The sequence below is a fragment of the Sinohyriopsis cumingii genome, chromosome 6 (assembly GCF_028554795.1).
Source record: "Sinohyriopsis cumingii isolate HCF-2022 chromosome 6, ASM2855479v2, whole genome shotgun sequence".
Lineage (NCBI taxonomy): Eukaryota > Metazoa > Mollusca > Bivalvia > Unionida > Unionidae > Sinohyriopsis > Sinohyriopsis cumingii.
In genome coordinates, this window is record NC_142966.1 from 114,736,964 (window position 1) to 114,752,284 (window position 15,321).

Sequence of the window (15,321 nt, forward strand, 5' to 3'; positions counted from 1 at the left end):
ATGTTGCAGCGAACAAAGGGAATATAGACGCGTATAGAGGGGAAATAGGAACGATCAAAACTGATGTTGCAGCGAGCAAAAAAAGTATAGACGTGTATGGAGGGGAAATAGGAACGATCAAAACTGATGTTGCAGCGAACAAAGGGAATATAGACGCGAATACAGGGGAAATAAAAACAATCAAAACTGATATTACAGCGATCAGAACTAGTATAGACGTGCATGAACGGAGAATAGGAACGATCAAAACTGATATTGTAGCGAACAAGAATAATATAGACGCGTATGGAGGGGAAATAGGAACAATCAAAACCGATGTTGCAGCGATCAGAACTAGTATAGACGTGCATGAAGGGGAAATAGGAACGATCAAAACTGATGTTGAAGCGAACAAAAAAAGTATAGACGCGTATGGAGGGGAAATAGGAACAATCAAAACTGATGTTGCAGCGAACAAACAAAATGTAGACGCGTATAGAGGGGAAATAAGAACGATCAAAACTGATGTTGCAGCGAACAAAGGGAATATAGACGCGTATAGAGGGGAAATAGGAACGATCAAAACTGATGTTGCAGCGAACAAAAAAAATGTAGACGGGCATACACAGGAAATAAAAACAATCAAAACTGATGTTGCAGCGAACAAAAAAAGTATAGACGCGCATACAGGGGAAATAGGAACGATCAAAACTGATGTTGCAGCGAACAAAAGAAATATAGACGCGCATACAGGGGAAATAGGAACGATCAAAACTGATATTGTAGCGAACAAAAGAAATATAGACGCGCATACAGGGGAAATAGGAACGATCAAAACTGATATTGTAGCGAACAAAAAAAGTATAGACGTGCATGAACAGAGAATAGGAACGATCAAAACTGATATTGTAGCGAACAAGAATAATATAGACGCGCATGGATGGAGAATAGAAACAGTCAAAACTGATGTTGCAGCGAACAAAAGAAATATAGACGCGCATACAGGGGAAATAGAAACAGTCAAAACTGATGTTGCAGCGAACAAAAGGAATATAGACGCGCATACAGGGGAAATAGAAACAGTCAAAACTGATGTTGCAGCGAACAAAAAAAGTATAGACGCGTATGGAGGGGAAATAGGAACGATCAAAACTGATGTTGCAGCGAACAAAAAAAGTATAACCGAAAATACACAGGAAATAAATACACTCATTACTAAGGTTACAGCGAACAAAAAAAGTATTACCGAGAATACACAGGAAATAAATACACTCATTACTAAGGTTGCAGCGAACAAAAAAAATGTAGACGCGTATGGAGGGGAAATAAGTACACTCATTACTAAGGTTGCAGCGAACAAAAAAAATGTAGACGCGTATGGAGGGGAAATAAATACACTCATTACTAAGGTTACAGCGAACAAGAATAATATAGACGCGTATACACAGGAAATAGGAACGATCAAAACTGATGTTGAAGCGATTAAAAACAGACTACCTAGAATGACAGAGCAACTCGAAAAAATGAAAACACCTCATGGGAGCATCGGCAATAGCGTATACACGGTTCAATACGGATCATTCGATTGGACTCCTACGCGTAATGCAATAGATATTACCGCAATTGTTAAGGGCATTTATCGATTGACATTGATTTCGGTGATGCAGTTCAGTATATCATCGCCGAGTTCATCTGGGTTTAACAATACAATATCAACAATCATTGACAAGGATACAATCGAACGGTTTATAATTAAAGCCGTTGATAACAGTCTATTTAGGGCAAACATCACATGGTATGCGGAATTTGTAGTGGATCTAAGTGAGTAATTGAAAACATTAGCTCTTTTAAAATAAAATGACCACCAGGGTAATTGAATCAGAGGTATCACCGACGTCACATCAATATCGATTCGATACCGCAAAAGAATTCTCCGCGAGCTTAAAAACGCTTTCCGAACAATACCGCGCAAAAATAAAAAAATACCGCCGAAGAATAACCGCCATCGACGTGGCCGTGTACTCGGTGTCCGGTATAGTAGCCGGTACCGGTGTCATTTTATCCACGGTGACCATGATGGCCCCGATCGCTGTTCCAATCGCCATCTCCGCGGCGACAACAATTGCTGGAGTCGCCAACGCAATCACTAGAAAGATATCATCGTGTTCTCAGAAAAAACTCAACGAGTATACAGTAAAACATCAAATAGTATCCGACGCGTACTCGAAATTATCCGGGTTGATCTCGTTGTCGATTGATAATTCGTTCATATCCGATGTTGAATTCTCCACGATGGTCCAGTTGTATGGCTCCGCGATGTCAAAAATCGAAAATTTTCAACTGGAAGCCGGAAACCACTTCAATGGGATTAAAACACCCCCTGAAAACAAGCAAGTTGTCAAAATTAGACACTAAAAACAACGAATAATAATAATGTCGCTGAACCCCGAAGGGTTTCAATTACTTCAACGGATCGCGGAGAACACCACTCCGGTACAAACAAGTATGATATCGATAACATCAACGAAACCCGAATTCAGTGTAAACTTCCCATCACCGGTTCCAGTGAAGGAAATAGCGCTGGCAAAATTGCGAATATATCACAGTTGGCCTAATATCCGAGCGGACGCATTTAACGGACAACAACCTAATAACTCGCTGGTTTTTGCATGGACAAATAAACCCGATGGGACCCCAGACTGGAAGGAGGTTACAATACCAACTGGGTCATACCAAATAGAACAAATCAATAAAGAATTTCAACGCAGGATAAAATCGATCACAGGAAAAGAATCAAAAATCGCTATTACGGTTCATGAACCGACGTTATCGTCGACGATTGAAATAAGCACACCGGGGTATATGGTTGATATTTATAGCAGTTCAATAAGAACCATACTAGGATGGCCTAAGAATTCACCTCATGAAATCCCCGCGGACTTGCACACGAATGCGCAGTCGTATCATGAGATTACCCCCCGGTATCGAATTGATTTGTCCATTATAAAAAGCGCGTTATTACCCAGCGGGTTTATATTTCAAGACAGGAATACCATGCAATGGTATTTTCCGTATAAGGAAACTCCTAAATTGTCCGCCGCGGCCACAGTTAGTTTAAATGATATCAATAATTTTTTTATCGAGATTAATTATATTTACCGATCACAACTAGAACAGCTACGGAAAACAAAAGCACGAAAACACGTTGAGGTGTTAAATCAACTTATATCAGACATGGAATATATCAGTGAACGAATCGTTAAAACAATATCCGCTAACAGCGATGATAATAAACAAAAATTCCTAACCGAGTATAATATCACAGAAGCCAATTTACCCGATTTCAAGTTTCCAGGATACAACGCACCAGAACTAAAAAAATCTCTTAATGATTTTCTCGCCCCATCAACTTATATCCTCAGACACGATAACGGAGAGGATGGTAGACATATTGCTCCATACAACGTAAATATTGCATCGGTGATAGCAATCAATCTAGTGTGTGATGTTATCGAAGGGAGTTACCAGGTGGATACCAAGCAATCAAATCAGGCTCAACAGGGGTATATCCTTTATTCATTTTCACCAACAGCCCCTCCGGGATTTTTAATCGTTGAGAGTCCAATTAATCCGGTCTATATGAGATGCCATAATCGGTTTTTAACGAGAATTAATTTTAGACTTACCGATCAGTCAAATAACCTAATTGATCTACAAGAGGAGGAGTTAGTGATCACTCTGTTTATAAGATCATTGTAACCACTTAGCAGCAGGGGGGGCGATGACATCGACGCGGGACGCCCGATGATTACCACGGGAAAACACCAACGAGATGTTGTCGCGAAATACAGCGTTTTCGAGCAAAAAACGCTAAGTCTCCATTTGCCAAACGGAGACTTTATTTTTTTTTTGTTTGAAAAGTGAGATTTCGAAGGAAGGCTCTATTTGTCGTTTTAAAACCTTAATCAAATTTTGTCTGAAAAAGTTGTCCGATTCGCCCCCCGCTGCTCAACACGTACAAAAACAAAATAGTCGGTAGACTTACCATTGCCCAATACAGATACCACACCCACTGGTCCACACTACCTTAAGTACAACCTCACATACATTAAATTAAAAAAAATATACCACGTTTATCCATTCATATCCATTAGGCAGTACAATTATTTCTTATTTTGATGCGATCATCGTTTTGCTCTCAATTGTTCAGTAGATTTGAAGGTAATGCGAATGTCATTTGTGTTCAACATTTGAAAACTGGATGGTACTGTTGTTCGAAAATCTCCCTTGTATCTTAGTGCATTTTTTTGGCAAAGAAAATAATTTTACGGCATCTGTGTCAAACCTGATAGGTGGTGTTACTATGTCAATAGATGTCATAGACTCCAGAATTACTGATGCTGATATAGTATTTGCATTTTGTGCAAAGTGGACATCGTGTTTGCAGGATGAAAAAAAATCACACTTGTACCAGCATTTAGACCATCTTACTAACATTTTGCATTTTACTTTTAATAAAATTGGCTTAAACATTCTCATTCAATGCAATAATATGCACTCATTTTTATTTTGCCTCTCTTTGATTTACCAAGCTTGAAATGAAGTAGGTTGTTCTTAATTATGTAATTAGCCAAATCGCCAAGTACTTTTAGAAAACTTCTGCTAATGGATGCAGAAAAAAGACTTCCCTTTAGCTATTCTTCAAAGTCTCTTACTAAATGTCAAAGAACAAAACTCAAACACTGTTAAATATTCAGTTCATTTATTAGAGAGTGTAAGACTTCAAGTCTGCATAAAATAGAAGTTTTCTTGATTGGCTGAGGTTAAATGTTGCTCTTTATTGGCTACATCGTGTTGAGGAAATGGAAGCTAAGTGTCTTTCCTAGGGATACACTAACGTGGCTTACCTGGATTGGCCTAAATGGGTTTCAAAACTGCAACCTTTGGATTATGAGTCCAACATTCAATGAAAAGAGTTATATGACTCCCTCTGACAAGATGTAACAAAGAGAGTGTATGATATTGCTTGACTTGTAAACAATATTATCTACCACCACGATATGCTATCAACTCTTACAAGCTACAAGAGTATCAATTTCAGTCAAGTATTCCTGAATTACAGGCAAGTTGCTTAATTGACAAGTCTGTAATGAAAGTATAGTGACTCCATGATAAATATCCATTACTATTTGTAATGAACCGGAAAATGTCTTTTTAAATAATGTTTCTTGATTAATTTTAACAACTTGTATACTGATTCCCATTACAAACTCAGATGAATAATAATAGAAATAATAAAAATCATCTAAAGCATTGCACAGTAGATAATTCTAAGTAGTTATGCATGTATATAAATAAGATTCTTTTGCTTAAAATCTTAGTTTTTCTAGATGAGGAAAACATCTTTTGGGGAAGCAGAAAGGTTTACAGATTTCTAAACAACTGGCCAGATACAAAAATCTACCACAAAGTGGGTATGAAACAAGATGCAATTTACATTTTTGTATAATTCACAAAATTTGCTTGATTTTCTGTGTTTCCTAGGGAAATTATTGATATCGCATATCTGCTTATAAGCCTGGTCCAGTTACAAGCTGCATAGACCCAAATCTGCCATCATACAATGTTATTTTAAATCTGGGTCTATGCAGCTTGTTAGAAGTAATTAGAAGAACAACACAGACCCTGAACTGCTTGCATGTAAATTAATGACAGATTAGGGTCCATGTCTTTTTTCAGTTGCACCCAACTTATGAGTGTTTGGTACTGATGTCTACAAATAAACAATACGATGTGAACTACTCGCATTTGAAAGCACATTAATGGGAAACATTATAATGGAACATAAACAAATGAACAATTTAACATAAAAACACAAGGTCATAATACAAGTCAAATAAGCTTATCGAAAATTTATTGGACATGCAAATATGAGGGGGAAAAAATTCCTTGAAGCATTTAATACACGTACAAATACAAATAGTCGGTAGTATTACCATTGTTCAGTACAGTTAACACATCCATGGGCCCACACTAGCATAATTACAAGCTCACATACATTAAATTAAGAGAAAAATATACCCCGTTTATGCCCGTCATATCCATAGGATAGTAAAAATTTAGTTTTATGACAATATAATTTTTTTCTACTGAGCCCTAGCAAGGACAAAACACTTACGTTGCTCCCGGCACACATTTATTAAAACAAAAAAATGTAATAATTTCATAAAACTATTATGATGAAGGTATATTGTTCGTTTTTCGTAATGAATACCAGCAAGTACAAAATACACACGTTGGTATTGTCAATATGCACATTCCATGAGTGCCAGCCAAAACAAAACACACACGTTGATATTGGCAATATGCACATTCCATGAGTGCCAGCCAATACAAAATGTGCCAGCCAAAACAAAACACACACGTTGATATAGGCAATATGCACATTCCATGAGTGCCAGCCAATACAAAATGCACACGTTAATATTGGCAATATGCTCATTCTAAAGAAACGTGCACATAGAACAGAAGGATTTGTAGAGGAAGCGAAAAAACTGTTGATGACTTGTACTAAAATAAAATGTATTTTTCGTACTGGGATCGGTTTTGATGCCCATTTCTTAATATATGTATCTTACCCCCGTAACTCACTATGACTGTTTTCCATATAGGCTTGTTTTTTTTATAGTTTGTTTAGTTCTCTTTTCTCCCATTTTGACTTTCTTTTTCTTGTTTTCTATATTATTTCCTTATATTTGGTTTCGTGGTAGTTAATTTTCCCCTTTCCACACGTAGTTTTCTCATTTTGACTGGAGGGGCCCCAAGTGGCCGAGTGGTCTAAAGCGCTCTCCGTTACGGATCACTGCCATCTCACCTGTCTGCGTGGGTTCGAGTCTAGGATTCGGCTAATGTGGGTATGTGAGAAAGCTTGCCAGTAGCTTCTCGTGGGTCGGTGGTTCTTTCCGGGGTTTTCCCGGGTTCTTCCTCCACCATTAATACTGGCCGCCATGTACAGCTTATCGCGTGCTGAAAAATGGCGTTAAACCATACAACAACAACAACAACATTTTGACTGGGCGTTCTCCACCTCCAAGTCTCTATCTGCTCCTTCTACTGTTACAGAGTTTTCAATTTCACTCTCAAATTCACTTTTTCCATTATTATCCTCTGTAAGGATGTCTTGCATAATTGTATGTGATTGGTCTTCATTCAATATTGTATGTGGGAAATTAGAGACCTAAATTCTCCAACTACTCAATACCTATCATCAAAAACAGAAACATGTGTACCATCAATACACGGATGGATACTAATCACAGTCGTAGTCATCGTTGATTGATTGAATGGTTGATTTTTGATGGCACTTTCAACACTTGACTAGCCACATAATAGCAGGAATTGAATTTAAAATCCCTTCACGCACCGAGGTAGTCGACCCGATCTGACCTGAGCAAGTATCGAACCCGTGACCTTTGAAGGACGCTCTACTAGCGGCTCCATGTCGTAGTCGTCATTGTTGTCGTTGTTTTTGGTATTTCCTATTCTTCTTCTTTTTGCATTATCAAAAATCGCCGCTCTATAGGCTACAGCAACATTTCCTTTAAATACCAAAAGAAATACGCATATGCACAAACATTATATTTGTATTCGTTTTAGAAAATTACTTACTTTTTCACTTCAAGGAATACGTACATTATAAATACAATTTATTTTACCAAACGCTTTTTGTGAGATAATAACGATTGTGTTGAGTTTCACCCACATACGAATAAAAGATCTTATCCACTTAAATATTTTTATGAAAATGTATTAACTACTTATGAAATTACTTCCATTTTGAATTATTAAGTGCATAGTCCGAGTTTTCTCTAACCCTTGCCACCCCTTTTTTGATATTTGGACATTTATATTGAGGTGTAGGGTCAGAGTCAAAGTCAATTTACTATCGAAAGGTTGGAATTCGCCGACACCAGAAAGGAATAAAAACTTGAATGGTACAGGTAGGCCTATGTATGTATGTATGTATGTATGTATGTGCGTGAGTGCGTGCGTGCGTACGTACGTATGTATGCATGTATGTGACAAATATTTTCCGCTGCCTCTGCCTGTACTAGCTTGTATTACTACTATTAATACCACTACAAATACTTCTACTGCTGTTCCTGTTTCTGCCATTGCTTTTGGTGTTTCTACGACGTTTATTAAAACCACAACTGATAATGCAACTACTACTACTACTGCTGGTGCTGCTGCTTCAACAAATAGTAGTACTAATACGGACATTGACACCGCCACAACAGCAGCTTATATGACGATTCGTAAGTCTGCAATCTCACGTACACGTTATTTACGCGATGTTTAATTTCTTCGAAAGGAAGGTAAATTTGTCTTCGTTTATCGCTAGCTCCAATTATTAGTGTTCGTTAGAACCAGAGCCTAATAATAAAATGGTTTGCAGTGCTATTTTTGTCCTTACAGACGCTGCATATAATACAAATAAAATGTTTCACTACACGACTGATACCTTAGACTACTTTCGTTTCTGGCCATTTCATTGGTCGGTTGTTTAACCAATAGAAATATACTCTTCGGTGTTGGCAGCATATCCTACGTTACTCAGTGAGTTTGATAAATTATATAAAATATATAAGATACCCCACACCCAAAAGAAAAAGGAATCAATAATATAAGTAGACAAATTATATATATATATATATATATATATATATATATATATATATATATATATATATATATATATATATATATATATATATATGTTCATTTGTTTCGCCCTAAGATTCGACCTTTCTCTTGATTACCTGAAAGCAGATCCTTTGAAAATGGGAGCACTGTCATAGAATTTAATGAAAAATGTAATCATGATGAAAAGTTTTGAGGTCGATTTTCCCTTTAATGTTTTCAATTCAGAAATTTTTTACATTCTTGAATGCTTGGAAATCTATGTTGCAGTTTTCCCATTATTGATACCTGTAACTTTTGTACAAGTTTGTCTTACAAAGTACAAATTTCTACCGTGAAAATAATTTCAAAATAAGTAAAATCATGGATGGTTGAAAAACAGATGATGGACTTAAGATAGTATTATATTTTATACCAAGTTTAATAACAAAATTTTTGTGAGTAAACAGGGGTTGTGTGTAATATTGTATCATATAAAGTGATCTTAGAATTGTGGAATATTGTAATTTAATATCATTTAAAAGTAGACGCAAGTCAAACACTTCAATGCCTTATTTCTAAGCATCGGTTGCTCCGGGATGGAAAATTTTTCCAGTGGAGTGCAAGCTTCACTAATCCGTCTCATGCAAGAAAAATAAATTCTTTAAATCCCCCCCCTCCACAATTTTTTTTATTTATTATTAATTCGAAGAATTCTGCGAAACAGGGTTTTCCTTCGCTTGACCAATCATATCCATGCAGGAAGTAAATTTCCCCAACATTGAGGCATTCCTCTGCTATAAAAGTCAATTCGCATTTCAGCATCAAATGCAGCATCAAGTTTGCACCAATATTCAGTACAATGAAATTTGCAGGTTGTCTTTGTTTCCTTTGTGTATATACCTTGTCGCTGGCATTGCCAGCCGACCCCACATCAAAAGATGTACAAACACAGAACCCCCTGGTCATGGAGAATGAAGATACCAGATCCGTATTTCCCGAAGAAGTGGACAAATATTACTGGTCCAAACAAGCGACTCCACAATACGTGTAAGTTGTAGTAGTACATAAAGTAGCTTTTTCTTCCTTCTTGCTAATTATGTAAATATTTTCTTTTCTTATAAGTATCGGTGTGTTTACCTTGAATTCGAGATCGCTGGTTTTGCTATTGTCCCAAATCCCCAGAATCTTGACTCCCCTGGAGCGAGTTTTAAGAAGGGAAAATTCGAACAATCAGCCTACCACCTTTTTATTTCTTCACGTCTATGTTGCCTTTGCAACGGACACAGTTGCTAACGGATAGAAAAAGTTAATTTGGTAGTTAATTCTCATTATAAAACAACATTTTGGCATTTTTCAAGTTATTCAAGGTTTGTTGTAGTCCTCCGAGTATTTACGCAAAGTCACTGACGACCGCTAGTGTAACTTATTTTCGAGTTCCATATAATGACAAATTGGATTTATTGATGGGGTAAATTAAAAACGTGCAGAAATGCATAATTTGATATTCAATCAATGAATTATTAGTTTTAACAGAATGTAATTAAGACGACATGTGAATTTAAACAATGGCTGTTAGTGAACACGAAACAAAAAGGTCCCATATTTTTTACCATTTCTTGTGTGCTATATGCTTATGTAGTATTTTTCTTTGTACTTTTGAACTTTTGAAGACAAGGGGACTCGTTGTTCACTGCCTTTGAGATCCTAGGTGTAACACTGAAGTAGATTATTGCGTCGGAATGTAATTTTCTCTATTGCTTTTACTCTTTTCAGGCATTTTCGTGTTTATTTTTTATTCTTCTGTGACATTATAAAAGTATGGTTTTTTGGGCAATGTGTTACGCATTATCTATAAATACGAATGTATTTTTTTCTGAATATTTTATTCAAAACGAATTAAATTAACGATGATACTACTACTACTACTACTACTAATAATAATAATGATTAGTATTATTAGTAGAAGTAGTAACTGTATATGGATATTACTTTCTTTTCAACCTCGAACCTCTTACACGAGTTCTTCGTAATGTATCATTTGAAAATGTGACACTAAGAAGGAAACGAAATTTCTTTTATTTTTAAATTACTTTCATCGACAGATACATTTGGAGGTACAAACTTGTACCCATTCTAATGGATCCAAGAGTCCCTTATATAGAATATACATTGCCAGAGGATCAGCCGAGTGAAATTAACCCTCAAGATCTGCAAGAAGGCTCACAAGAAAATGCAGAAAAATCTTCGTAAGTATAGGAACTTGCGAAATATATCACACACAAACACACACAAACACACACACACACGAGGAATTGTGAAACCGAAGATGAAAAGCTAAACGCTCAGTGAAGACTTTGACGACAAGAACACACACACGATGCACAAATAAGCACATGAAATAAAATAAATGGATTGCTTCACATAACAATTTGAAGAAATAGATTGTATTTTGAAGACCGTAAATTCATTCCGAGGATTATTACTCACACGTTTCTGATGTGAAACCAACCCAGTGTGACGATACTTCCTAGGAGATAATTAGGAACAATGCTCACAACTACATGTCACTGCAGATGCAGCCAGGAGTGGTGGTGGCTAAGTGGTCAGCGTACCTGACTGGTACTAACAGATGCCTCGCTTGGAGCTCAGCGTTAAGAGTTTAGTGTTAGGACTAGTCGGCCTGGTGTCAGGATAATGTGACTGGGTAGGACATGATGCTACCAACGTTCTCCCTAAGAGAATTGTAGATGTGCGCGCTATGCGCGCTGCATTGTGCAAGCATTACGGTGACTTGAGCAAAATATATAGATCTTCGTCGATTGCGATGCGCGGGATGTCTGAGCAGCTGCAGCTTAGCGGGAACGTTGGATGCTGCATGTCTGCGGCATGATGCCCAAGTGATAGACATCACTATAAACTGCCACATTGCAGATATCGTAGCGATATGACTGTAAAATTGTTAAAGCTACGTTAAAAATCCAAAACACATCACAAAACATCCTAGGAAATAATTAGGAACAATGCACACGACTACATGTAATTGCAGATGGAACCAGGAGTGTCGTTGGCTAAGTGACTCTCAGGTCTCACTGGATAGTTTCGTATTTTGCCCCCCTCCCCCTTAATTTTTAAGGTAGAAGGCATGAACCAAATTATCACAAGCCTAGCATTTATAAATTCACACAGAAGCTAAATCTGTAATGTGGTTGAGATTTACTTTGAGTTAGGCTTGGAAATGGGTTGCCTTGTTGGTGACTGCCTGTCACAGTTAGACAAGCATTGGAGATCAAATGCGTAAGCTGGGCTTGAAAAGAGCAGCCGACTTGGCTTACGTATTTACATGTGTCTGCTACAGAGGTAAATATCTGAATATCTAGATGGTTGAGCGGTGATGAAAATTATGCTAGCTTGTTATAGTACTAGTGAACTCGGTTCATGCGTAAGGCACATACTGATTATTTTAGCTGCCTTATCACAGGAAAATATTCAAAATAGCTCTTTCCTGTCAAAAATAAATGTAAAAAAGAGGGGTTGGTGGCAGTGTTGGTTTAGTATAAAAGCCACCAGTTGCATTAGGAATTAACCTGATTGCCACAGCCAAAATCTCACATGTATGCTTTCTACAAAAATCATTAGTTTTTTTTATTTGTAGCTTCAGTGTAAAATTATTCTCATTTTTCTGCAATAGGTCATTGTCGGATGAAAATTCACCGGACAAACTGTCCAGTGAGACCTCAGCTGACGGGTGTAGATTCTAATCCTGACATCAGATCAGCGTTGGTCGACTACCGTGATGTGTCTTTGTTTAACGCACCTTCGTCCAAGTTGTCTCAGCAGAAAATAACCTCGTAGTCTTGCTGTGCCGAAAACAACAAACCAATCATGTATAATTAAAACAAACGTTCTATGAGTAAACAATGGCATGTGCTTTAAGGTGCATGGGAGAGATAATAAAAGCAAAATATACTAACGACTTATTTTCCTGAAGTTGCGATTTTCAGGTATGAAATTGATAACTACAATCATTTTTACGAAGTTGTATGTTGTATTTTATATTGGAATCCTACAAACATGTTGCAGAATCTAACTTTGTGAGTTATTCTGTATAACCACGGTCTCCAAGGTGACGTAAAAAGCGACTGTAGAGTCGTTTTAGTGACACTGTATTGGATTTGCAATCCACTTGAATTTCTTCATTGCAAAAGACAAGTTTGTTTAAGAAATCACAAAATCTTAAACTTATGGCAGTCATTACTACACTGTGGAAACAACGTTCACCTGCCCAAAATTGGAAGTGACGTCTTCCATATTCTTTTTTTAGCATATGAACAAGACTAACTGATATGTACATACAATTATGACAGATATAACTTTACATATAAGAACAAATGTAGGAAAGACCGTTATGAATTAAGATACACCAAATGCGGGATGGAGTTGTGATGATGATAGAGTTGTTCGAGGATTTGTTAAAATCAGTACACATTCATATATTTGACTAACTACTTTCACAGAACATTCTAATTTATTTTGGCACTTGGTCAGCTAAATATCTTGCTTTTTAAAACGTCTCAGCGAATCATACTAATTGAAAACATTTTCTTCCAGATTAAAAATGTCATATTTTTGTTTGAAAACATGGGTTCGAAACAATATGCAGAGTAGCTGTTTAGTATTTAGGTCACTACAGAAATCGGAATATTTCATTGATTGACCAGAAGGAACCTGACCCGTTAATATTCTGTCATGATATCCCCTTAAATCTCTATCATGGTAACCTTTTAATACTCTGACATGGTAACCCCTTGAATCTCTTTGATGGTAACCCTTTAAAACTCTATGGTGGTATCCCATTTAAACTCTATTATGGTAACCCCTTAATACTCTATTATGGTAACCCTTAACATTCTACGGTAGTAACCCTTAAAACTCTATGGTGGTAGCCCCTTAAAATTTTATTATGATACCTTCTCAAAAAGTATACCCGCAAACAATTTTTTTCTTGTTGTTGCGTCATTACAATTAAAACTCGACCACTAACACCGGCCTAAAAGGTATCTCATTCCGATACAATTGTAGTTTCATGTGGGGAAAAAAACCCAAATAAACAAAATTGTAGCAGAGTTACTGCATGTTTTTTTTTTTTAAATTTAGTTAATATAAAAGCTTCATTTCTTTTTTATAGAGCTGACAAAGCCATGCACCGTTTAAAACGCCAGGCCAGCTGGGGAATTGGAGGCTCTCTCTCGATTCCACTCGGAAGGGGAGGTGTTCCCAGTTGGTCAGTTCAAGGCCACGGTGGATACCAACATCCGTCGTTTGGATGGGGAGCCAGGGCAGGTTTCGGAGGGGAATTTGGTAAACCTCCAGCCACGTCCTTTGGGGGATATCTCAGTGGTACTGACAGACACGGTTTAACCGGGGTACTTAGTGGCGGTTGGCACAGCCAAGCTGGGACCACTTTTGGGATCGGAGCCGGCTATAGAGGATTAGGACATATTGACCACCAAAATGGACGCTTTTCTGCTGGCGCTGGTTCAATGCCTAATCTAGATCCCTCTAGAAACCATAATCCTCTGCATGGTAGTCACGGTTAGTTATGTACTTCTGTAAAGTCTGTGTAGACAACATCAGTTTGGATGTCACTGCCATTTAGATGGGAACTGCTATCGTCTCGTCAAAACAAAATTACTCACGTGTGTAATTGGTATGTTCCTTTGAGTACGTTTATATTAAAATAATAGTCAAAACTTAGTAAAGGTTATCTCAAATTTATGTGAACGCATCTGATTAAAAGAGAGAGGAGATCGAAAATTGCAACTTAAATTTGTGCTGGCCTTACCTAATAGAGCAAAAAAAAAAAAAAAAAAAAAAATAAATAAATAAATAAATAAAAAAATTCTAACGGAGTTCTTGTTCTTGTTCATGTTTCGAATCTCTTTTCCTCTCCTTCATCGTTAATATGAACTTATATTTGATGGCTTTCAGTTCCGTTTAAAAATCACGTTCTCTTCTTATTTTCACTTCTATCTATCTATCTATCTAAACGGAAAACTGACAGATTATCAACACACACACAAACACACATATATACACACGCACGAACGCACACACACACACACGTACGTACGTACGTACATACATACATACATACATAGTTATATATGGCGTATCTACAATCTAAGTACTTGCTTATTCACATACCCAAAACAATCATTGAGATGGGCAGAAAGAACTAACTAAACTCATCATCAATTTAGTAACGAAATGACTAATATTCTATGTCCGTTAATAAAATTATGTGCATCTTTTCCATTTTGGGCATTGAAAAATCTCGCCTGAAAATGAAAACGTAAATGTTAACAACGACGGATATACTATATTTCCAATACCATTTTTTCTATTATTTATTATTCTTGAGTTTTGTCACCTTTGTACAATTTTACTGCCTGAAAGAAATGCATATATTCTTCAATAATAAATCCCAGACACGGGTAATTAGGAAACACTTTGGTGAAATGTTAGGCAACATTAGATGACTTAAGAAAACATTCATGTTGAAAGTGAGCGGACATCTTGGATTATGTTTTACAGATAGAAAAAGCGTAAAAGGTTGCAAGTTGGAAAAGATATAACCTAATAGTAAACGATGTAAAA

General features: G+C 36.8%; 1 protein-coding gene across 2 annotated transcripts; it reads left to right on the plus strand.

Annotated features, from left to right (window-relative positions):
* Nucleotides 1-9,483: 9,483 nt before the first annotated feature.
* LOC149797772 (uncharacterized) lies at nucleotides 9,484-14,573 on the plus strand. Of its 2 annotated transcripts, XM_089962717.1 has the most exons (3): nucleotides 9,484-9,711; nucleotides 10,767-10,910; nucleotides 13,850-14,573. In XM_089962717.1, the coding sequence occupies exons 1-3, from the start codon at nucleotides 9,524-9,526 to the stop codon at nucleotides 14,259-14,261; spliced, it is 744 nt and encodes a 247-aa protein (XP_089818843.1). In that variant the 5' UTR covers nucleotides 9,484-9,523; the 3' UTR covers nucleotides 14,262-14,573. The 2 variants fall into 2 exon arrangements, with proteins under 2 accessions (XP_089818843.1, XP_089818844.1); XM_089962718.1 differs by lacking the exon at nucleotides 10,767-10,910.
* The last annotated feature ends 748 nt before the right edge of the window (nucleotides 14,574-15,321 follow it).

Bases quoted from the DNA above. Each gene is read 5' to 3' on its own strand.
- LOC149797772 (XM_089962717.1), top strand. From the start codon at position 9,524: ATGAAATTTGCAGGTTGTCTTTGTTTCCTTTGTGTATATACCTTGTCG. The intron at 9,712-10,766 runs GTAAGTTGTAGT...TTTCATCGACAG, and splicing joins CAAGCGACTCCACAATACGT to ATACATTTGGAGGTACAAAC. The intron at 10,911-13,849 runs GTAAGTATAGGA...TCTTTTTTATAG, and splicing joins GAAAATGCAGAAAAATCTTC to AGCTGACAAAGCCATGCACC.